Raw genomic sequence first — 23025 nt, forward strand, 5'->3', positions numbered from 1 at the left:
TCTGTCTTCAAGCAGTGAAGACAGGATTTTGCGTTTCAGATCTTTCCTTATTTCAGTCACTCCCATGTAGTTTCTAAGTGATTTAGATCAGATTACTGATTTCCTGCAGTATACATAATGGATTTTTTGCGTGGAATGGGTTATTTCCTACACATATTTTTGTTCTTTAAACCCTCAACACAGCTGTTCCTATTATGCACATGCAATTTTAGGGGAAAATAGCAGACAGACTTTATTCTTAAAGACTGATGATTGCTTTCATAGTAAAGTTACTTCAGAAAAATTTTTTTTCTCTGGTTGCTTTTGATTGGGGAATTGTCCAGTTAGGTGACATACTGTTAAATCACACAGCAGATAGTTGTCTTGTATTTAGTTTTTGAGATACTGTGACAGAACCTGAGCAGAAACTGTAGGCTTTGGGTTGCAGAAGCGGTGCAGCGAACATGCTTAAATTCTAGGTGAAAATTGGAGCAAGTATATTTAGGTTTTGGTCGTTTGCAAGTGTTATCTTATTGATTCTTCTTCCTTTCGTGAGCAATTTAGAAAATAGGGAGGATCAGGACAGTGAAGGAGCTATATAACATGTATCAATATCCTTGCTCCAGCTCTATAGAGCTAAACGCAGGATGGGCCACACAGGCTGCCATTGTAGCACTGGGATGAAACAAAAGACCAAGATAATAAAGTAACTTTTACACACTTGAATGACAACCTGAGACTAAATTCCACATATAATGACTCAACATGGAGAAAATATTTTTTTTAATAGTGAGATCAGTGTACTTAGATAGTGTTTGATATCTGAGGTCCTGCTGGTATCCTAGGCTTGTGGTGGATTTTTTATTGTTGGGATGCTGGTGCAGTTCGGGTGCAAATCAAGGGAAGTTTTGAGGGTCTGTAAAAGCAGTGTGGTGAGACTCCTAAGTCTCTGGGGGTAGGTGCTGTGTGTAGGCATGTGGGGAGAAGTGTCAAGGGCAGGCTTGCAGGGTGGTAGGTGAAGGCTGTGCAAGGGTTGAAGTGCAGGACAGACTCCTGCACAATGGGAGAATTAATTGCCAATTGACATAAACATTTAGTTACTGATTTGGGTATTTAGAAAGAAAACAAACATTGAAAGACTTGGAGAAAACACCTTCTTTCCTTTTTCCGAGACTCAGTTTCACTCCAGATACCTTTTCTTCCATCTTCCTTGTCTTCACTCCCCTTGTTATGGCTGAGGGTTACTTCCAGTCCTTTTTGTGAGGTGATAGGTGTCACGGACACTTTGGATCAGTGTGTAGCAGTTTCCTTCTGTTGCTCCTTCTTTCTTTTATTTTGCTGCTTCCTTCTTACATTTTTCCACTGCTCTGTGCTGGTCTTATCAATGGTACCGTAGTACAATGTTGTCCCTCAGAACCCCCAGGTCCTTCCCTACAAAGCTGCTTTTTAGCTCATTGGCTGCCAGTGCTTGCTGATGCATGGAGTTATGCTTCCATGGTGGAGGACTTCACATTCCCTCTTGTTGAACTTCATGGGTTCTTCTTTGCTTCTCTGGCCTGTTGAGGTGCCTCTAAATGGCAGCACAATGATTTTGTGCATCCACCAATACCCCTGGTTTTATATCATATGAACACCTGCTGAGCATACACTCTGTCCCATAATCCAGATTATTAATGAAGTGGCTGAACAGTATTGGATCCAGTATTAGCCCCTGGATATAACCCTGGTAACTCACCTCCATCCAGACTTTGTGGCACTGATCAAAACCCTCTGAGTCTGGCAGTTCAAAGAATCACAGAATAGCTGATGTGGGAAGGGACCTCTGGTCCAAGCCCCCTGCTCTAGCAGGGCCACCCAGAGCCAGTTGCCCAAGACTGTGTCCAGATGACTCACAAATATCTCCAAGGATGGAGACTCCACAACATCTCTGGTCAAGGTGTGCCAGTGCTAGGTCAAGCTCACAGTGGAAAAGTGTTTCCTGATGTTCAGAGCGAGCCTCTTGTGTTTCAGTTTGTGCCCATTGCCTCTTGTCCTGGTACCAGGCACCACTGAAAATAGCCCAGTTCCCTTTGCTTTAGAATAGAATCACCAGGGTTGGAAGAGACCTTTGAGATCATCAAGTCCAATCATCAACCCAGCACTACCACTGTAACCCCTAAACCACTAAACAATATCACCCAGCACCAGATCCAGATATCTCCAGGGACGATATCTCCACCATGTCCCTGAACAACCTATTCCAATGCCTGACCACCCTAACAGTGAAAATATTCTAATATCTAATCTGAATCTCCCATCTCAGTTTAAGACCATTTCCTCTGATCCTCTCACTGCAGGCACAGCAGAAGAGATCGGCTCCTCAGGTAGCTGTAGAGAGCCTCCTCTTCTTGAGACTAAACAAACTCAGCTCCCTCAGATGTTCCTCATAGGACATGTTTTCTAGTACTTTCATGAGCCTTTTTGCCCTTCTCTGGACATGCTCCAGTACCTTTATAGCCTCCCTTCTAGTGTATGAATACACTGATGAGACCCAACCCTCCCCCTAACCCGAGTCTTCTCTTCCCCAGTTCCAGTCTAGGCTAAATAGACTCAAATACATATAGTAATGATACCAGATCAAGTTTCTGTATTATGAAATATGTCATGGTTTATCACAGAATGACACAATAAAAAGGATATTTTTCTACCAAAAGGAGTGCAGGCCTTGGGGTTTGGAGTTGCACATCAGAAGTGGTTCAACTTCTTCATCCAAGTAACATGATCATCCTAGGCTTAATACTCTGAATCTTAATGCAATAATTCCTTTCATTTGCTTGGTAAACCTCAGTTCACCAGTCCTTGCTGGAAGTCCAAATCCTGCATCTGGCATTCTTAAGCATTTATGGAATCAAGTACCAGGGCAATAACACCACTGTCACACAGGGAAGCCAAACTGCACTAGCAAGTGGTGTGCAAATGTGTGATAACTCGTTGGGATGGTAGATCTTATAGCTGTGTTATATATGACCTCCTTTGTAAAGTAAAAATAAAATTTATTGCAGTAATTTGAAAAACAATGGAAAAGACAAATGTTGAGGCAATATTATTACTGCAACAAAATAAGTTCTATTGTCTGAGAAGGGAAAACCTATCAGATATAACAATTTACACTTATTTGCATAGGTGTTACTTTTTAGTCCCCTGTGGTGAAATTCATGCCAGTATATGATTGCTGCCCTTTACTCATACTTCCAGTTTACAACAGCAGCAAATTTTGTCTCTTTTTACTGGGAGGTACTTCATGGAAACACCTCCATGTTTTTTGACATTATATGAGAAAGGAAGTGCAAGTTATGAGGGCCTATGAAAACACAAAAGCTGCCAAAAAACCCCCAAAACCCTATATTGATTTGTGGGTTAGTGGTAGTCAAGTGTGTAAATGGAGCTAATAGCTGGTAAGAACCCAGAGGTGCATGTACTGAAATGACTTAATGGTGCTTACACAACGAATTAGTGGTAAACTCCAGATTCAGTTCTTAGGTTACTGTTTCATGGCCAGTGAGCCATGTGTCTTCATCAGTATAGTGAAACATTGTTTTAATTGTGATTTCATGTTATTGACATAATGTGTTTGTGTGCTTTTTAGCCACACAAACATTTCTGCCGTTCCTTCCAGTGGTCATGGGGCACCTGTGAAGGAAACTTTCTGGATTCCAAACAATGTCATAGTGACTGAGTGGGAATTCTTACTGTGGAAAATAAAAAAGCTACTTCCACAGGAAATTCCTAATCATCCATTCCCATAGCTGCCTTAATGCACTTACTGCTACACAGCCTTTATAGATGGCCATAAATGGTTGCTGTTCCAAACCTAAATTTCATTCAAAGTACTGATTTTTCAGCACTTATAAATCAGTGTTCTGTCAATGGCAGGCACATTTGTATCCTGCATCTAATAAGCTTTTGTCTCAGAGCAGCATTATACTGCTGCTGACCTATGCGGTTAGGCATAGGATGATGCTAAAACTTATGTTAACAACCAAGAAGAGATTAATATTGAGACACCACTTGGCTCTGTTTCAGGTTGCATGGCTTCTTGGCAGAACGAAAGTGTTTTAAAAGCACCATAGTCGGTAAGTCCTGCATTCCGTTCACAAGGAGAAGTTACTCAGTGATGGATATCATAACAGGTTGAGCATAACTGCAAGGGTGTAGCCAGGAGATTGAGGGAAGTAATTCTTCCCCTGTGTCTGGCACTTCAGAGACTGCTGATGGAGCACCATACCCAGTTTTGGGCTCCCCAATACCAGACAGACATTGACACGTTGGAAGGAGTCCTGCAGGAAGCCAGCAGGAAGCTTATAGGGTACAAGAAGGGGCTCAGAGAACCAGCCATGTTTGTTCAACCGGTACAAGAGCAGGCTAAGGGGGAAACAGCTGGGTTTGTACAATCTGTAGAAGAGCAGACAGGGGTGGTGATGCTCTCTGTAACTCTCTAAACACCAAGGTATAGAGAGATTAAGTCAGAATCTTCTTAGAGTTGTGCTGTGAGGGTGAGGGGCAACAGACACAAAGAATATGGAAAATATTGACTCTAGAAGGGCAAAAAAACATAGGAGTGGTAAAACACTGGGGTGGTTACCCACAGTAGCAGATACTACAAACTCAGCTGCATAACTTGCTCTAACTGTATTTGCTTTGAGCAGGACGATTGATCTAGAAGTGCTCCAGAGGTTCCTTCCAACTATACAATTTTTTGGATATGTGTTACTGTAACAGTTCTTGTACTTCCTTCCAGACCCCTGGTATAGAGATCAGGCAAAAAGGATTTCAGAGCTACAGAAAAAAACACACGGATTAGACAAATCCTTTCTCATTTACTTGGCAGGATTCAGAACTGGTTATTATCTGGTCTCATGGTGGAAGAAAAAGAGACAGAGACTCCAAGTCTAGATTTACCTAGACAAAGATTTTTTTAAACACTTGTATTAGTAGTTCTACATGTGAAAAAAGAAACTTTCTCACAGTCTCAAAGGGCTGTAATTAACTTGCCCAAAAATTGGGGACTGCTGTTGTCTTAACCAGTTTTTGTCTGAAGTGTAATAATTGTTGCTTTGACTGTCCTTCCTCCACTATAAATACCAATATTTGAGTGTTGGTATGTGATTTTTTTAATCCCAACCTTAACACTTAACATCATAGACTTTTTCCCTTATAGGAAAGGTAAGAGAATAAATATCCAGATCCCAGTCATGCTGCTTAAATGTCTGAGTGGTAGTCACTTGGATCATATCACAGAGATCAGGTAAAAATCTACATAAAAAAGACTTCAAAAAAATAAACAGAATAGTCTCAGAAGTTTGCAATCAGTGCAGAAAACTGTAAAAAAGGGGGAAAACTTAGGGTCAAAAGATACTATTTTTGTGAATCAGAGGCTTCTGGATAAACATCAGCCAAGGAGGAAAACTGTGATTATTGATAGGCCAAGATCCTTCTGCCTGCAATGTAACCTAATTCTGTAACGTCACAGATAAACGAGCTGGTAAAAAAATCTGAAGTCTGGAGTTTAGTCAGTACGATTTGCGTGCAAGATCAAGGTGTTTAGGTTCAACTCAGGTAGAAGTAAGCACAATACTGAATCTTTTCACTTTCTGCTGCATAACACTGGTTTTGTACTTCCAGATTAAATCTTCAGTTAAATTGTCAGTTTTTAAAGTGATCTATCAAAATTGTTGCCTTATGGAAAAAAAATCCTGGAAGACAGAAGAGCTGAATGAAGAAGTTGGTCTTTTTAAAAAAAAAAAAAAAAGTTATACATCTTTGTTCCTGAAAAAAATTTATACTTCTATAGTTGACATTTCACAGTTCACTGGGGACAAATTATGTGAATATATTAATAAAGTCATATATGTTGTTATGATAGGTAGAAGTGAAAGGGAAGGTTAATAAGAAAGTGACTCAGAGCAAATGATCATGTTTTATTTAAAGTATTCTACAAACATTTAATATTACTGTCTAATCCTTTTACAGTTGACACACCAAGTATATCTATGAACAAATCTCTGTGTTGTTTAGTTCATTGATTTTTTGGCAGTGATTTTCTATTCTTTTTTTAATGTTTTCTTTCATTTGTCTACCTTCCTAGAGAAGAAAGGTACATTACAAACATGCTGTAAAATGTTCTTTTTCTCATATATAAATATATACAAAATAAATGGGTGATAGTTCAAGTGGGGTTAGCCTGCTAGTCCGTATTTCATCTGAGTCTTTAATGGTCAGTGAAATCAGAGGAATTATGGTGATTTATGTCAGCTGATGACCTAACCTTATGTCATGTTGTTTTGTGGTTAAAGCACATGGCTTGGCCTGCAGAGCCTCGTCTTGTTCCCTGTTTGGACAAATGAACAAAGAATATCCAAACATACAAATCACAGTTCGTCTGTGAAATATCTTGCTATAAAATAGTAAGTTGCCACTGTGGTAAACTTACCATTCAGATTCTTTTTTTAAATCCTGCTTTAAAAAGAGAATGTTTTTTTGTTCTTTATATAAAAACCTTCTACTTGGCCTCGCTTTCTGGGAATGTCCACTCTTATTCTGCTTTTCTGGTAATAACCTTTAACAGAAAAGGCTTTTTAAAGGATTCATTTTGGCAGAAGCTTCACCTTCTGACAGTAACAATCCCATCTAGGGAAGAACATATTTAGATTTCTCTGTAGTAGTTATCATTCTTTCAGCTCATTATAAAGAAAATGTGTCAACCATAATAAAATCCAAATTAATTTTTCAGTTTAGTTTAAAGTTTATCTTTTCTTGATCGATAGGTATTGTTAGAACCCTTAATATAGAATGGTTTCAAAATATTGCTTTCTCCACTCTTATACTCTCTGAAGGGTTGGAAATATAAAATATCTGCCTTCGGTATCATCAGCATTAAATCTCTGGAGTGTAATAGCAGTTTGTTCTGTACTTTCAACGTTAACCAGTGAACTCAGTATCTCAGCTGGTTTTTATTATCTATGTAAGTTGTTGCATGGCAAAAGAAACTAGGAGAAAAGGGAAGCTTAGCTCCACGTATCTTGTAGCACATCATAACTTGGTCTGTATTTACTTTTGCTTTGCCAAAGAGATACAGTACAAGTATCAGTTACTGAAAACAAAATGGAAATCTTGAGACCAGTCAAATGCTGTTTGTTTTGTGCTGGTATTGCCAGTGTGACTTGTGTTCTGCTTACATGCATGTCTAGCTTGCTTCTGGACATCTGCTTTATGTTACCTCTAGTTGCCTGCTCCTGTCCCTCTCTCTCAAACACACATTTGGGACCATAAAAAATAATTCCTGAAGAAGTAAGAACTGAGGTGGATTTTTTTTTTGGTCTTGGGTTTTCAGTTAATTGATATTTGACGATCCCGTATCACTTAATCCAGCAATTGAGGCAAGATAGAAAATTTATTAACCTAATTAGTATCCTTGCCTAATTTAAGGTTAATTTAAGATTTTTAGCAAACATTGACAGTACCTTAAACTGCTCATGCAATGACTACAGAGATTACTGATCAATTTTACACTTCAAAAAAAGGTGAAAAAAACCTCTAAGTCATTGCACAAAAGTAAGAATATTAAAATCCGAGAGAAAAAAAGGCTTTTTTAACAGTAAAACCAAGACTTTCGTTACATTAAATATTTAAGTATTAGCCTCTGAATAAAAGTAGTGAGTCTTTCCACTTTGTGGGACAAAAGATCCTTACTTAGATATGATAAAAATACCTCTTGCATCAAGGGTATTTTGAGCTGAGTGAAGGAGTGCCTTCACATGGGTGTACATGTAATGTACTTGCAAAGGTATTAAGGATGCCTGTTAAAATCAGATGTGTATCTGTCTGTTTTATAGCTTGTACCACCTGATGAATCTCATTCTTTTCACCTTCCAAGTCCTGCAGCATACTTGCATATGTTTATATAATAGTTCAACCACTAGTGCTGAAAACTTATTGATGAGTTGCTGCCCTCTGATTAACTACAAGTAAAAGTGCTATTGTCTTTGGAGAACTCACTGTACATCAGCTAACATTTTTCCTGAAAGCTCTTAATTAGATTCCTATTATTATAATTTTTTTTTTATTTTTACCTTACAGTAAACTGAATGGAAATTCACTACACTTCCTTTCGTATCATGTTTTGTTTCTTCTTCTGTTACGCAAAACAAGTGGTGAGTTATTTTTCTGTCACTGTTTACACATAAAGCCTGCTGCTCAATCTCTGTTTGCTTGCTCTGCAGAGCTCCCATGAGCAGATCAAAAAAGGTGTTTTTACTGATGTTATGCTTTCCTTCCCATGAAGAATTCATAGTGATATAAATATGGCTAGCAATGTAAAAGACCTTGCATTTTTACCAAGATGTAGGAGGTTTTTTGAGATTACTTATGTACATTGTATTCCTCTTATTTCAGCTTGCATTTATAATTAAATGGGTTTATAATTAATTTTATTGCAATTTCCTACCAGCTTTTAAAAAGGTTGCTAAATAGCTAGTGTGAAGAAGCTGTAATCAGATGTCCTCAAATTGAGGTGGAGTAATTTCTGCAGCTGTCCTTTCTGTTCTTCTGCTTAGATACTACATAAGATGAGGTTTTAGTTTAAATAGCTTTCATCAGGGTACACTAAGCTGATATGAAACCTTCTGGAGACCATTTTTACTTTGTAATGCTGGATTCATGGTGTGGTCAGCTTCTTCCTGAACTAATTAGAGTTTCCTGAGGAGATTTTGCTATGCATTTATGTTAGTACATGTTGTTTTAATACTAATTTAAAGTCAATAGATACTTGAACTAACTGCGCTCCTGTCTTGAGATTCTGGCTCATGCTAGATAGCCTTCTGTAGAAAAACTATCTGTAGTGAGCACTTGCCATTGTAAGACTTAGGTGTCTTTTGCTGCAGGATTTCTTAAAGGTAAAATTGACCCCTAGAGAGAAAGTCAAATACATTTCTTTAAGTGAATTGTAAATAATCACTTTTCTAATGAGTTTTAATCTCTCTATATCCTTTTAGATTTATTTTTGGATAAATGAGATTTGAATCATGCAGTAGTTCTTTTCATGCTAAGTAAAGCTGAATGTTAAGATTTTTTTTGCTGTAGATGTTTGCTGTGTCCCTTGTGTTGGTGAGAATAACATTATTTAAAAGCCTTGTGGATAGATACACACCATCACAAGAGGCTTGTGGAAGAACTGTGTGGTGAAGTCCTGTGCATTTATACTTGGAGAGCAATGCTGTAGTAGTTTGGGGTAGAAAAAGTCTGGTGTTGAGGGAGACCAGCTTGTATTCAAAATACCTGTAGAAGTCTTTTGATTATATGAACTTACTTATTATGTTGATGATTCTATTACAGTAATGATTATAACTTACTGTACTTGGGGCCATTTAAATGTCTTTGTGGTTAAAGTCCCTCTATTGTTCTTCCAAAATGCCAAAAAGGAATATTACAGAACTGATTACTTTTGTTCATTCTGTACAAATACTGACTTCTATTTAAAACCTCTGGCTGCAACGTTGGTTTCGTGTAAACTCTGTGGTGACTGAACAGACAGTAACGCGTCAAAAGTGAACTTTGCAATTTACCTATCCTCCAACACTTACTTCATTTACAGCTAGTCCTATGCATATTAACCTTCTCATTGTTCAATATGGTATTAGAGCCACCTGTAAAGAAACTGGTTTTATTCTGGTGAACTTTTTTACTGTTTGTTAATCACATTTCTCAGATGGGTCTCTTAATAATTCCTATGGAGTTTTTGTCTTTTTTTTTTTTCAATATCAGAAATGTATTTCAGCTCTGTCTGAAAAGAAGACAATATTAAATTCCCAGCTGGACTGAGGAGTCCTTTACAGTGCTGTGATACAAGATAATGTGCCCTGAGGAACACTTGATTTCATTCTTGTGTGATACTGGAGCTGTCTTGCACTGATAGCCATTATTCAGTAGCAATGCAGAAACAAATCCATGTGGTTTTCTCATAGAGTACATAAGTGTCATGGCAGATCACTGAACTTTAATTGCTACCATCTGTCATGCATAAGGTATTTAATACCCAGAAACTTGTTCCAGGTCATCAGATAGGACCACAAAGATGATTAAGGGAATGGATGATCTTACAAATGTGTAGAGACTGAGGGAGATCATAGAATCATAGAATCAACTGGGTTGGAAAAGACCTCAGAGATCATCAAGTCCAACCCTTGATCCAACACCGCCAGACCATGGCACTAAGTGCCACATCCAGTCTCATCTTAAAAAACTGTTCAGCCTGGAAGGGGTAGCGTTCATGGGCAATCTTATCCAAGTTTCTAAAGGCTTGATGGGAGGAACTGACTAAGAGAGAACTCAACTTTTCTCAGTAGTGCCAGCTGACAGGACTAGAGGCAATGGACATACATTAAAAACCATGAAATTCTGATTGAACACAAGAGAAGACTTTATTGATTTATTTATTTTTACGGCGGAACACTGGCCAGACACTGGCACAGGTTTCCTAGAGAGGTTGTAGAGTTTCATCTGTGGAGTTACTCAAAGCCTGGCTGGACAATCTGTCCTATGTGGTTTTGTGAATAGATCAAAAGTTGTGTGCTGCCATATTTTTTTTAGCAGGACTCTAAACAGAAATTCAACTTGGGCCTCAAGTACCCTTGGACCAAAATAGTTCTTGTTGCATTCCAAAGTTATAACATCCCATGGGAACAATCTGATTTCTCCAGTTTCTCCAAATCTGTCTTTCCACATAGGGAGGAAGAATTGCTGTTTCCCACATGCTAGCATAATCAATATACTGTTTTATATAACTTGTTTCTGTATTTAAGACAGGTAGTGCTATCTACTACTCAAGATCAATGTTTAATTACAGTGTAAAATCTGCTGTTTAGTTGCTTAAGACATTTTGTTCAGGCTAAATTTTTTCATCCTATCTGTATGTTCTACCTTTCTTCCACTTTATTCTTTTTTACCCAATTTTGGTGCAGTGAAAACTACAATTGGAGCAATTCAGCTTTTTCCTGAAACTAGGGGAAAAGAGTAATTTGCCCCTGTCTTTATTACTTCAAGCAGGTTGTCAGGAAAATTGGCTGAGCCTGTAGGCATATATGTTTTCCATATTGGTGTCTAGTATTTAGAATGACTTTTCCTATCATTGCACATCTGCTGTGGGCTTTGCTCAGTTCAGAGGCCTTAGGTGAGTCATAAAAATCTCTTCTGTGTTGTCACTAATGCTTTTGCTGCCCTGTATTTTGCTGCCTGCCTGAAGGAAGGAGTGTTGTGTGAGGGCAGCAGGAGTGTAAAGTGGGACAAGGATCACTTTGGCTTTAAGGTATCCTGGCAATGAGATACAAACATATCAAGGGAAGGGATAGTTACTTCTATAGATGATGGAAAGAAAGACAGTAAGCTGCTGCTCCTGCCGCTTTTAGCTGTCACCTCAGTCTATGAGTGTGTATGCGGGTTGTGACTACTAATGGCACATGTCAGAAGCCAAGAGCACAGAGGAATCTCTGAAGTGAAAAAATGTAGCAGACCCTTATTTCTGCTTTCCTGAAAGAAAGAAGGGGTGCTTCTCGAGCAGAAATTTACCAAGTTTGAGGGATCTGACTATGACTATCTGAAGAAGGTCACCCACATGTGTTTAGGAGCCAAAAAGCAATAGTGTGGTGTTCTATTCCAGTGGGTTTGGATCCTTTTTCTGGTTATCACTTCAGAAAACTTCATTGTGGGTTCAGTGGGTCACTCTTTTTTTGTCTTTCCAACATAGCATCAGCCTTCTTGGTGCTAAAGCAAGCAATTGTGAAGCATCTAATCTCCTCCATAGGATTAGGGCAGATGCCACAGAGCCTTGGGACTTTGGGACAGAGCTTCACTGATGAAGCCCACCAAGAGCGTAAAAAAGTTTTGAGCTAATCACCAGACATGTTGTCTATTTTAGACAAGTTTTCTAAAGAAAGAGGCTTCAATGATTGAGCTGTGTTGGCTTTTTCAACCCATTAGTTCATTTGAACCAGATTTAGCAGGACAGCAAGGTCCTTAAAAACAAGAAGTTCTGATTTTCATGAAAATTGGTGTCTGTTTTTGAAAGGTACTAGTGCCATATTGATGAAGGAGCTATGCTGAGGTCAGTAGGCAAGTTTGCAGGCCAATCTGTATAAATTGCTGAGAAGGATATAGAGCAGAATTGGCTCCAGCAACTGCTGCTTCTTGCCTAGAATTTTATGCAAGGGAGCTGACTGTGTTTGGGAAGGAGAGGATGCAAATAAGTAGGTCACATTCAAAGAATTATTTTTCTTTTTTTTTTTTTTAATTTTTTTTTTCTGCTCTTTGGGAAACATCTTGCGGGAAGTGTATCCTCTGTTTCCCCAAAGATGTCTGAGGCAGACAGCTAGATGATGTCTAGTTATCAGAACACAAATGTCACTGCTTATCCTCTCCCACTAAAAGACTCATCTCGTAATGCAGCTGTAGAAGTTTTACACTCAGGTTTTAATTTTATTCTGTCCTTTTAGGATGTTGCAGGTTTAGAAAGACAATTGATACAGAATCTAGAAGTTGAAGACCTGGATTTTCTTTCCAGTCGTAGGCTGAAGAGGTAGCCAAAGAAAACTTCAGCTTTCATCAGGGGGCTTAAAATTCACATGGTAGTGTCCTGACATATTGTAGTCTTCAAGAAATAAGTTCCCCTTGTCTAAAGTAGCTCTATACCTTTTGCTAACTCTTTGAAATAGCTACTGAATTATTTTTTATTCTTTTAATGTATCATGCAAATCTGAACTTTGAAAGCAGACAGGAAAACTGTATAACCTGGGGATTTTACAGCACTTAGTTTTAATAAACAGACAAATCAGACAACTTAAATCCCCCCCCATACCTCCCTCCCTCCAACCCTGAAATAACTTTTCTGTACCTGCTCAGCACATCCTTAGCTTTGCATATTTTTCAGGAGAAGATAAAAGCTTGTATTTATAATATGCATCAGTTGCAATATACATTGTAATATAATCTCGTGGGAAGGTGTGGAAGGGGAAGTTGAAATGGCTCTTTGCTGATGATTAAAATAAAACAAAACAAAAACAACTGCTGATTCCCTGTCCAGCCAGCTCGCTTGGGACATTTTTATAATTCTTTTACTGTTGGAGAACTCCAATTAGCCTCAAACTGGATCTCGCAGCTTGTGTGTGAAACAGGCAGCTGCTGGCACGCAATGCTCCCTGAAGTTGTTTCCTTTCCTTTTTCCTGAGATTTAGTGAAGGGGGGGAAGGGGTTGGAGTCACATGGATACAAAGCTTTTGATTAATGTCCAAGTCTGCTGCTGCGGAGGCTTTCCAACCTCTCAGCTAGCAGGGCGAGCTGGGAACCAGTGACCGCTCGTTTCCTTCAGGCTGTGTTCCCTTCCTGACGGGAAAGGAGCGCGCACTGGGGTGGCTGCTCGCCTCCGGACCTCGGGCGGCCGCAGGAGCGGGGTGAGCTGGGGCTGCGGCTGCAGCGCGGCTGGGACCGGCCGAGCCCGGCCCCGCTGTGTTACTTGGCGGGTCTTTTGTTGTCCTTGTCCGCAGCGCAGTGCCGGGGCGCTCCGGGAACGGCGCCGGGCTGGGAACACCGATCCTCCTCGCTGCACCATGACAGAGGAAAGCAAAGGGGAAGGCAAGGGGGAAAGCGGGAAGGACTTGGAGAAACAGCTTCGCTTACGCGTGTGCGTCCTCAACGAGCTGCTCAAGACCGAGCGGGACTACGTGGGCACCCTGGAGTTCCTGGTGTCGGTGAGCGGAGGGGATGGGGGGGCCTCGCCTCGCCCGCCCCGCACCCGCTCCCGCAGCTGCCCGGGAAGCCGGGAAGGCGGTGCGCAGCGCGGCGGGCAGCGGGACGGCGGCACTCGCAGCCGGGAGAGGGTCTTACCCTGAGCTTTTGCTTAAAAGGGAAGGAGAGTAACAGGTTTTGAAATGGCCGAGGAGAGGTCGTGCGTTGCCCACTCCCCACTCCCCACTCCTCCGGCCCCACTTTGGCACCGATGATCTCGCATCTCCGGGCATGGAAGCGGAGGGGGTGTGATGTGTTTGGGTTTTGCTCTGCCACGGGTGTGGAGGCTTGCGTTCATTTTAGGGCGCCGCGATTCCTTTACTTGCGGTAGTCCTAGAAACCCAGCGGTGCAGGGGGGGAAGGAGGAGGACAGGGGGAGTGCTGGTGTGCAGCAGCTGCTTGGCATTAAAACCACATGTGGCATTCACTCCTGTCTTGTGATACAGGGTCAGCTGCTAAGGTAGCACGTTCTGGTGAGTTGCGGTGTGGCAGTTTTAGCTTCCTTCTACATTTGACTATCACTGTTGATAGGATTATTGGTGCCCCAGTCAGAAAGGCGGGAGTTCTCACTCTCTCAAAAAGCCGAAGTGACAAATTATTGCAACACAGATGCGTGCAGTGTTTAATTTGTGCCTCGTCTCGGTAGCATCACTTTAGGACTCTTTTGTGATAAGTATGTCCAAATCAGGTGCTTCAGCTGGCAAAAGATTTCACAGTAGCCCCATAATACTTTTCTCTCCTCCCCTGTCCCGTTGAAGAGGGGAAATCCTTCCAACTGCAAGCTTCCTGCTTTGCTGCCTTGAGAACTGTGAACTTTCTGCGTATTGTCATGAAAGAGGAAATTCTTAAGTTGGCTGTGACAGGGACAGTAAAAGCACAGAGATTGGAGAGAAATAAGATCTACAGAGTAGCTTATTTTCTCCATATGTTTATCCTCAACAGAACCATGAAAAATGGTAAGTGGTCCAACATGTTTTCTTTTTTCTTTTTCTTTTTTTAAGTTTAGGATGTATATTTGAGAAAGAGGAGATGTGTGATTGTCTTCCTTGCTTCCATTTAATAATTGGGTTTTACCTATTGTAAAAAAATGTTCTTCAGTGTTTTACCTTAAGCCACAAATTTGATGTATTTGGAATCTTAGATTATTTCAGTAAATTTGAAGAATTTGAAATATCTTTTATTTTGGATTCTAAGGTTTTTAGACATAAGATATTAGTATTCAAGCAGTAAGTGCTCAGATTCTTCCAAAGATCAGACATGTTTCAAATTGTATCCAAACACTGAATTCAGTAATAAGTCTTTTTCCAGTTTTGATCAAGATGATCTAAATCTTGAAAGGGAGGAGGGCTGGTGTTAAATATCTGGTTCTGTGTCATGTTTTTTATAATTATTAATGGTTGTGGACAGGGTTCAAGTGACAGTTCAGAGATGCAAATCCTTCACAGGGAAATGTCATTTGTTTTAACTGTATCTCAGCCTTGTTTAAGGAAACAACTTCTGAGCTTTCCTTTGGCCTACAAGCTAGGACTGCTGTTGAGAGCAGCTGTGGTAGTGGATTTATGAGAGCCACTGGACTAGGGCCAATGTACAGACCATCACATTGATTTCACATAAGCCATCAAAACCATCATTGTACTTGTTCTCGTGGTTACTTCTTGATCTGAAGACTAGATCCTCTCAGGTGTCTTAGGCTTATGGTTTTCTCTATTTTTCTTAAAGCCATTGTCAGTCCTAGGACTAGCTAGTTTGAGATACAAACAGTATTCCAGTTTGCTTTGTTTCACATTCTGAGGTGGTCTTGGGACACACATGCAGGGTTCCTTCTTACTGGAAGTGAACTGGAAGCTTTTCTATAGGAGCATATCTGGCTGCTAATGAATGTGCAGTTCCTGGGGTTGGACTAGAGCTAGTCTGAAGTGACGCCCACCACCAGTGTGAGATCCTAGCACTGAGTACTTCTCTATCCAAACATTATCTTATTTTCCATGATGTCTTGTTAAGGTAGAGAGCAGCGTGAGGAGTCACAGTTAAGAGTTAGGCTTCCAGGTCTCCTCAGTGGAGCTCATTGTGGTAGAACCCATGTTTCTTTTATGATTGTGAAGCTGAAACCATTTACAGTCTCCCCAACAGTTTGCACAAAGTACCTGCAGTTTTCACTGTAATTAATAGGAAATAGGGTATTCACTTAGATAAATGAAAAAAAGCCTGTGGATGGCTGGTGAATGAAGAGGTTATAAGGAGGAAGTGACTTTACTCATTTGTGTCAACATGGGAATGCTTTGCTGGTTTCCATACACTGGAAACATATCTATTATACGTTAGATTTATTTAGATTCTTCAGTTTATATTGGAATTAAAGAAAGTCTCACTGAGAACAAATTTCTAGTTGGTTATTTAAAGTATTTTTTTCCCCATACTTCTCTGTGATTTTTCATCCTCCACTTATCATCAGTGTAGCGAGGAACAGCTTGTTTTGTATATTCTGTCAAAAGTCTACAACACCAGGTACAAAGCAGAAGGTTTGATATATTGATTATTTTATTAGATAGAAGTAGCAGAGTAGTCATTTCCATGTGAGTTCATTCACCTCTTCTTTTTGGCTTTATGCTGTGTAAATACAATATATTGTTTTACATCTGCAGTCATCACAAAACAAATCTGAGTGGAAAGGTCTGGTTGTATTAATATTATTCTTCCGTATCTCCTGAATCTTCCAGTAATAAACTTTAGTAGCATAGTCTGTTGAGACATCAGTGATACTGAGCAATAACAATTTTGGGCCCATCTGAGTGAGGTATGTAAACATATGTGAAGTGAATAAACTTAAGTCGCCAAGTAGTTGCCAGCAAGGTTGGAAGGAGGAGGCATGCACAGGAAATTATGAAGAAAAGGCTTTTGCTTTTCCTTCAGACATTTCATTATAACATTTGGAGTGTCGTTGCAATACCAGAGATTTTGTTCTTGTTAGCATTTAGCATCTCTTAAGAGAAACAAATCTGGGGATGGAAGAATTTCCATAAGACACTAAAACATCTTTAAAAACTGTATGTATAGATAGATGGGGTTTTTTATAAGCTATGATATGAGGTTTCTGTTATGAGCAGTTAATACTTTACTGGCTAAATTACCAGTTGGGCTTTTTTCTGCTTCTGGGTGATCTTGCTGGTGATTGTACCATCTTCCTGTGGCAAAATCTCTGTTTTTTAATGAATGAGAAGCTGTACTTGCAAGGGTAGAGGAGAATCCTTTTTTTTTTTGGCAAAATCCTCTTTCTGGAGGGGACTGAAAATGGCAACTGGTGAATATTTATCTAAAATAATTCTATGTTATCCAGCTGTGTAACTCAATAATTAATATTACCTTGAATGCTCATGGTAAAGATACTTTAAAAAAATTTTCTTATTTTATGTACCTTACCTATTTCATTCTTTACAGCAAATGACAAAGTGTGTATGTTTACTGTGATCTGTGTAAACATGATGAAAATTTCCTATTTTGTTCTATAAGCATAATTAGCCTGGAGAAAAGGAGACTGAGGGGAAACTTTATTGCAAGGTGGGAATTAATCTCTTTTCCCAGGTAACAATTGACAAGACAAAAGGAAATAGCCTCAAGTTGCACAAGGAGGTTTAGATAGGACATTAGGAAAAATTCATTCACTAAAAGAGTGATCAGCCATTGGATCAGGCTGCCCATGGATGTGATGAAATTGCCATCGCTGAAGTGTTAAAAAAATGTGTAGATGTGGACCCTGGGGACATGGTTTATTGGTAAACGTAGCAGTGCTGGGCTACCAGTTGGACTTGATGATCTTGAAGGTCTTTTCCAACCTTAATGATTCTATTCTGTGACTAGCTAACTAGAGCAAAACTACATAAACTTTTCTAAGAGTCTCATTGGTCCACGATTTCATGCTGGGGAATTTATGTGACTTTTAAGGAAAGTCTTAAAAAATAGGTTTATCTTTTTGATTTTTTTTTTTAAATTTGTGTAATGTTTTCATGTGAGGTTTCATTTACTTTGTAAATTAGGGTATTCATTTGAAGCCTCAACATACTAGTAGTAAAGAGACCAGTAAAACTGTAGGTAGAAGTTGCTGAGAAATTAAAAAGTATTTAATAGTAAAGAGTTGCCAAAAAGTGGCTAGTTTAATTTGTCACCTTGTTACTTGGTCTAATTTTTGTGGTTGTGATTTACACTGACTGACTGGCCAGTGAAAGCAAACCAGGCCATGAAGAATTTTAAGACGCATGTACACAACACTGGCTTAAAATATATATATATATATTTTTATATATATATTTAAATGTACATATATATTTTTTGAAAGAAACTTTATTTTGGAATAGAAATTGGAAATGTAATAGATCTACTACACTTGGTACTTCATGGGATATCCATGGAAGTAGAGTTTATTTTTCTATGACAGGGATTGTTTTCCTGGTGCGGTTTCGCGTTCTGACAAATTTGACGTTGATGGGAATAGAAGCAGATGTTGGCACTCCTATAAGCCTTCCCCATGGCCTCAGCTGGGGTGACTAGTTAGATCCTGAAGCAGCTGGGAGAAAAAACAAAGCTAGTTTATTATGTAGACTATACTGTGGTTTCCAGAGTCTATCAGTGAATATAGATATACATTTCTGCCAGTTAACTCTCAAATCTCAGTTTAATTTTATTAGATTCTGCTGCACTTTCTTCTCCCTTCTCTTCTGCTTGCACCAAAGTGCAAACATTTTCCTTACATGTGTGCCACATTAAGGAAAGCTGAATCCTTGCTTTTCAATGGACATAAAGAGGTTTTGTTTATAAGGTTTACTGTCCACCCTTCTCAGTGGCTGTGGCACTCTTCAGGATCTGTATTCCCCTGCCACACTGAATCCTCCCTGTTTCATGGCTCAATACATATTTTTTCTTATTATTGAGCAGACTAATTGTTTGGACAAATGGTTATAGTAATTGAGACTTCAGGTAAACTTTATAGTCAAATTCACTGTTACTAAGCCTGTCCAGCAACAGAGGAATGTGCCCTGAATGGAAACTCCTTGAATGGTTACGCTAGATAATGAAGTTAGGTGTTGAGCTTTTCCCAAAAAAGAAGAATTTAAAAATGATCATTTATAGCTGTAGTTTGATACAAAAACAATGTATGCGTATGTTGTTTTTGTCTGCGTGTGTATATATCATAGAATACCTTAAGTTGGAAGGGACCTGTAAGGATCATCTAGTTGCTAAATATGTTATATATTTGTCTTGATTACAGTAATGATTAGTGACTTCATAGTGCATAATTGCATTTATATTTTCTAAAAGGGATTTAAGTGAATGGAAGGGAAGGCTTTTAGCTGGCTGCATTTTTTGATAAGGTTATGTGATTTCCTTTCTCTTCAGGAAAAGAAAAACAACATTCTATGGCTACTTCATCATGAAAAGTCAAAAGGAAGTGCAAACACAATTACCATAGAAAGTCAATATCTTTTCCATTCACTTCCAATTTCTGCTGTTTTTAACTTGCTTAAGTGTTAACAAAAATGTGAATGTGGTATTCCATTTTTATTTGACTTTGCTTGGCTATATCAATAGCACCACCTATGGTCTCTATCAGTTAGGGTAACTGCTTAAAAGCTGTTTATTTCTTTGTAACCCCTGCCCCCAGGGTAGAATGTTTGTTTTATGGAGTGGATTAGCAAGAAAGATTATTCACATCTCCACTAGCTGTGCACAGAGTTCATGCAATGTATGACAATGGCAAAAAGCAGAGATTTTTTATGAAGAATTTTCAAGCATATATCTTATCTTGTTTGGAACTGGAGGGATTTATGCTGCACTATATACTCTAGACAGATGTTTCATACTTTTCAATGTATTTCCTCTTACTGCTCTCAGATGCACTCAGATTATATTGTGAAAAACTGCACTTTAAGAAGAAAGGTGGTTTGTTTAGCTGATCAGTGAAAAATCTAGGATACTGAAAGGAGAAATCTTTGTTTCATAGCATTTAAGAAACTTTTCTGTTCCTAAGACTTATTATAGACTTATACTTCATCTCCTGAAGACCGTAATACACTTAGAGGTGTTGCACAACTTCATGATTTATCTGAATATAAATATCATCATATTTGCAGTGTTCTAGTTGTTCCTTCCTCTATCTTATAGCTCACTCCTAACTCTCCTGCTACGTATATTCCATAAATTTGTAATGTGAGCTGCTAATTTAAAAGAGACTGCTGGGAGGGGACCATCAATCAATATGTCCAGGCTTAAGTTATTCCATGCAGCCTAAAGCTGTTGAATAGTGTGCTGTTTGCAGTGATTTCAAGTGTTCATGGAGACATATTTTTCAGCCCTCTTTAGTAGTAATTTTTGTCATCATGGTATAAACACCAAACTTTGAAACTGTGCATTCCAACGTTGGTTTGTATTTATTTGGTAAGATTAAGAAGAAAAGGCTTGGTGGAATTTTTATTATTGCCTACAGTTCCATGATGGGTAGATATGGACAAGATGAAGACACACTCCTCTCAGAGGTGCATAGTGGAAGAAGGAGAGGCCATGGAAAATGGGAAATTCCAACTCAATGTGAGGGGAAAAAGTACTTTACAATGAATCTAGTAAAAAACTGGAATAAGTTGCCCAGAGGCTGTTTTTTTGTTTTGTTTTGTCAGCTGGGCAAGAGTGGACAACCTGTTGTAGTTGACACTGCTTTGCTCAAGCAATTGGGCTAGATGATGTCTGGAGGTCTCTTCCAACCTACATGACTCATCAGTTTGCAATTTATTGGTATGATGGGGAAAGAAGACAGACTATTTCAGCCATTTTCAGGAGAACAGATTTTTCAGGGTCGCATCTCTGCTTTGTTTCCCTTATACTCTGAAATTCCAGCGCAAAAGGCCAGGGTATACTGTTCAGCAAAGAAATATTCAAGAGGAAACTCAGGTACACAATTTTATTTTTTTCCTTCAATTGTATTATGTTTGCTCAGGAAACAGATAATCTGACATGTTTGTACTATTTTCTATTCAGTGCATTGCTGTCATTAATAAATCAAACCTATGTAATTCTACAAATGGGAAGTTAGAGAGATCTTGTTTTTTAGGTCCCAGTGGAAGTTTGTGCCAGAACCAGAAATACGACCTGATATCTTGATTCTCAGTCCAGTACTCTGACAGCAAAGAGCCGTTTCCCTTTATATATAATTGATGCTAAAATAATGATTCCCTACTTAAAATGTCTGAAAAGCTGCAAGGATAACTCTTCAAAGCCAGTTTCATTTTGTGCAAGCTTGACTGCTCCTGTGGTTATCTCATAGACTGTTCACAGTTGAATTTATCCTGTTGTAGGGATAGAACTGAGATGTCAGGAGTTGACACATTTCAGGTCCCATTAGACCTCCTGCTTGTCCTTTGCGCTTTTGGCAGCCTGGCTGCCAAGTCATCTGGCATACCTGATGAGCTTTCAAGTTCCAGGCTGAAGAGCATGAAGGGAACATGTAGCAGAAACAACTAGAACTGAAGAGCAGTGGAAAGAACAGTAATATGTTGGAGTAAGTTGGCTTTCTTTATTTCAGTGTAATTTGTGTGATGCAGGCTCCCTAATAAATTGATAATATCTTGCTGAATGGAGCAGAAAAAATAATCTACTCCTTGACCTTCCTAGGGAAGTTTTATATGAATTTGCACTTCAAAATGAAATTTGGCTGTAGCTGCTGATACCTGTGCCTGAAGTTTAAATACATTGTATATATTAATATGTTTGCTTTCTAAATACATTTTTGCCTATTATAATAAACAGAGCAAGTGACCAGTATCAATTGAATTGATGAGGAATTTACATTAAAGTGTTTTATAATTTGCCCTGTGAAATTTTGTTAATTCCTCATACTGTTTGAAGGGAGTCATTCCTAGAGTGTGGAATGAATGTGTTCCTACAAGTCGACTTAACAGTCCCAGCCTCCTTATGCCTAAATCAAACATGTTGTGACAGAGGAGCATCAGTGGAGACAGAATGCTCTTCAACAAATCTTGGAAAATAACTCATTATGCTACCATGTGTCCCTGTTAAGAACATCACACAGGCAATCTCAGCAGGAGATTGGTAACGTGTATTGGAGAGCTGAGTTGCTTGAGGTATGTACATGGTGTCTTCTGTGATACTTAAAGGTGAGGTTTTAAGAGCTCCATCAGGGATATAGATCAATTTAAATAGTGTGGATTAGGCAAAAGCAATCATGGGGAATATTTAGGTCTGGAAGAGTTATCCATGAGATTTATGCAGTTAATCGTATTTGTAGCTGGTTACGTATGGGCTGGGCCATGGGAAATTTGCTGTTCTTGGGAATTTAGCCTCTTTGTAGATAGTTAGTAATGGTTCCTTGGCCCTAATACACTTCCAGGATGTTCTCAGGTTCTTCTGTAAGCTTAATTTGCCATGTTTTTACTTCTTAATCCCTATAGTGACATTTTGTAAAAAAAGTTGGGCACTAAAAGCATGAAGCTATGAAGTTGGAATATAACAAATTGACTGATGCTATGAATTTTTTTAACAAGACTAGAAAATCACTTCATTTTATTGCTTAGTATGTGTCAAGTTATGTTACCCAAGGAATTTAAGTATAAGGTGTATTCAGATTCCTAGAAGAAATAGCATGTGATAGGATGCTTTGACACAGCATCCTCCAGTTCTGTAGTGTGAGTGTGGTCTTTGCTCTCAAAGTTGCAGAAGGTCTACAGCGTATAAACACTGTTTTCATTAAAAAAATACCAAAGCCTTACAAGGTAGAGGGAAGGAAAAGTGGCACACACCTGCAGAGTTAGTGTTTTGTCACTTGTAAAATGTATACAGCTGAATAGTTTGTATATATCCTTTATTGTCTGGGAGGGAAAGTTATTCTGCAGAAACCACAGAAAGCAGGAAGATGTAAATAAGTCCTGTTTCATGGAATGCCTTTGAAAAATGGCCACCTTACATTTACAACGATAGCTACTTCCTTCCTTCCGGTGTCTGCTGTTTTTTGTTCATGAAAACTTATAAAATACCACTTAAAAATGAACTTGCAGTATATGATAAAGACCTAAAATCAGAGATATTGGAAGGAACCTGTGAATTGCTGTGGCAGATTTAAGAAAAGCTCTACCGCAGTGTCCTGATTCTGGCCAGGACAGGGCTAATTTTTGCAGTACCCAGGAGGGGTTATGGCTAGGACCCAGAGTTTAATCTGTACTACCTCATGTCGTTGCTGGT

The 23025-nt window shown here is 39.0% G+C and overlaps 1 protein-coding gene across 4 annotated transcripts in view; it reads left to right on the plus strand.

Annotated features, from left to right (window-relative positions):
- The first annotated feature begins 13342 nt into the window (after nt 1–13342).
- The window catches only part of PREX2 (phosphatidylinositol-3,4,5-trisphosphate dependent Rac exchange factor 2), a 168998-nt gene continuing 159315 nt past the window's right edge, over nt 13343–23025 (plus strand). For 2 of the 4 annotated variants that reach the window (XM_027638737.1, XM_027638741.1), the window contains exons 1-2: nt 13378–13454; nt 13548–13751. In XM_027638737.1, coding sequence (XP_027494538.1) covers nt 13611–13751 — 141 coding nt within the window. In that variant the 5' untranslated portion in view covers nt 13378–13454; nt 13548–13610. Of the gene's footprint in view, nt 13455–13547; nt 13752–14532; nt 14745–23025 lie in introns of those variants that run through there. The other 2 variants (XM_027638739.1, XM_027638740.1) reach the window with 2 other exon arrangements.

Source organism: Corapipo altera, unplaced genomic scaffold (assembly GCF_003945725.1).
Source record: "Corapipo altera isolate COAL_440 unplaced genomic scaffold, ASM394572v1 49, whole genome shotgun sequence".
Taxonomy (NCBI): domain Eukaryota; kingdom Metazoa; phylum Chordata; class Aves; order Passeriformes; family Pipridae; genus Corapipo; species Corapipo altera.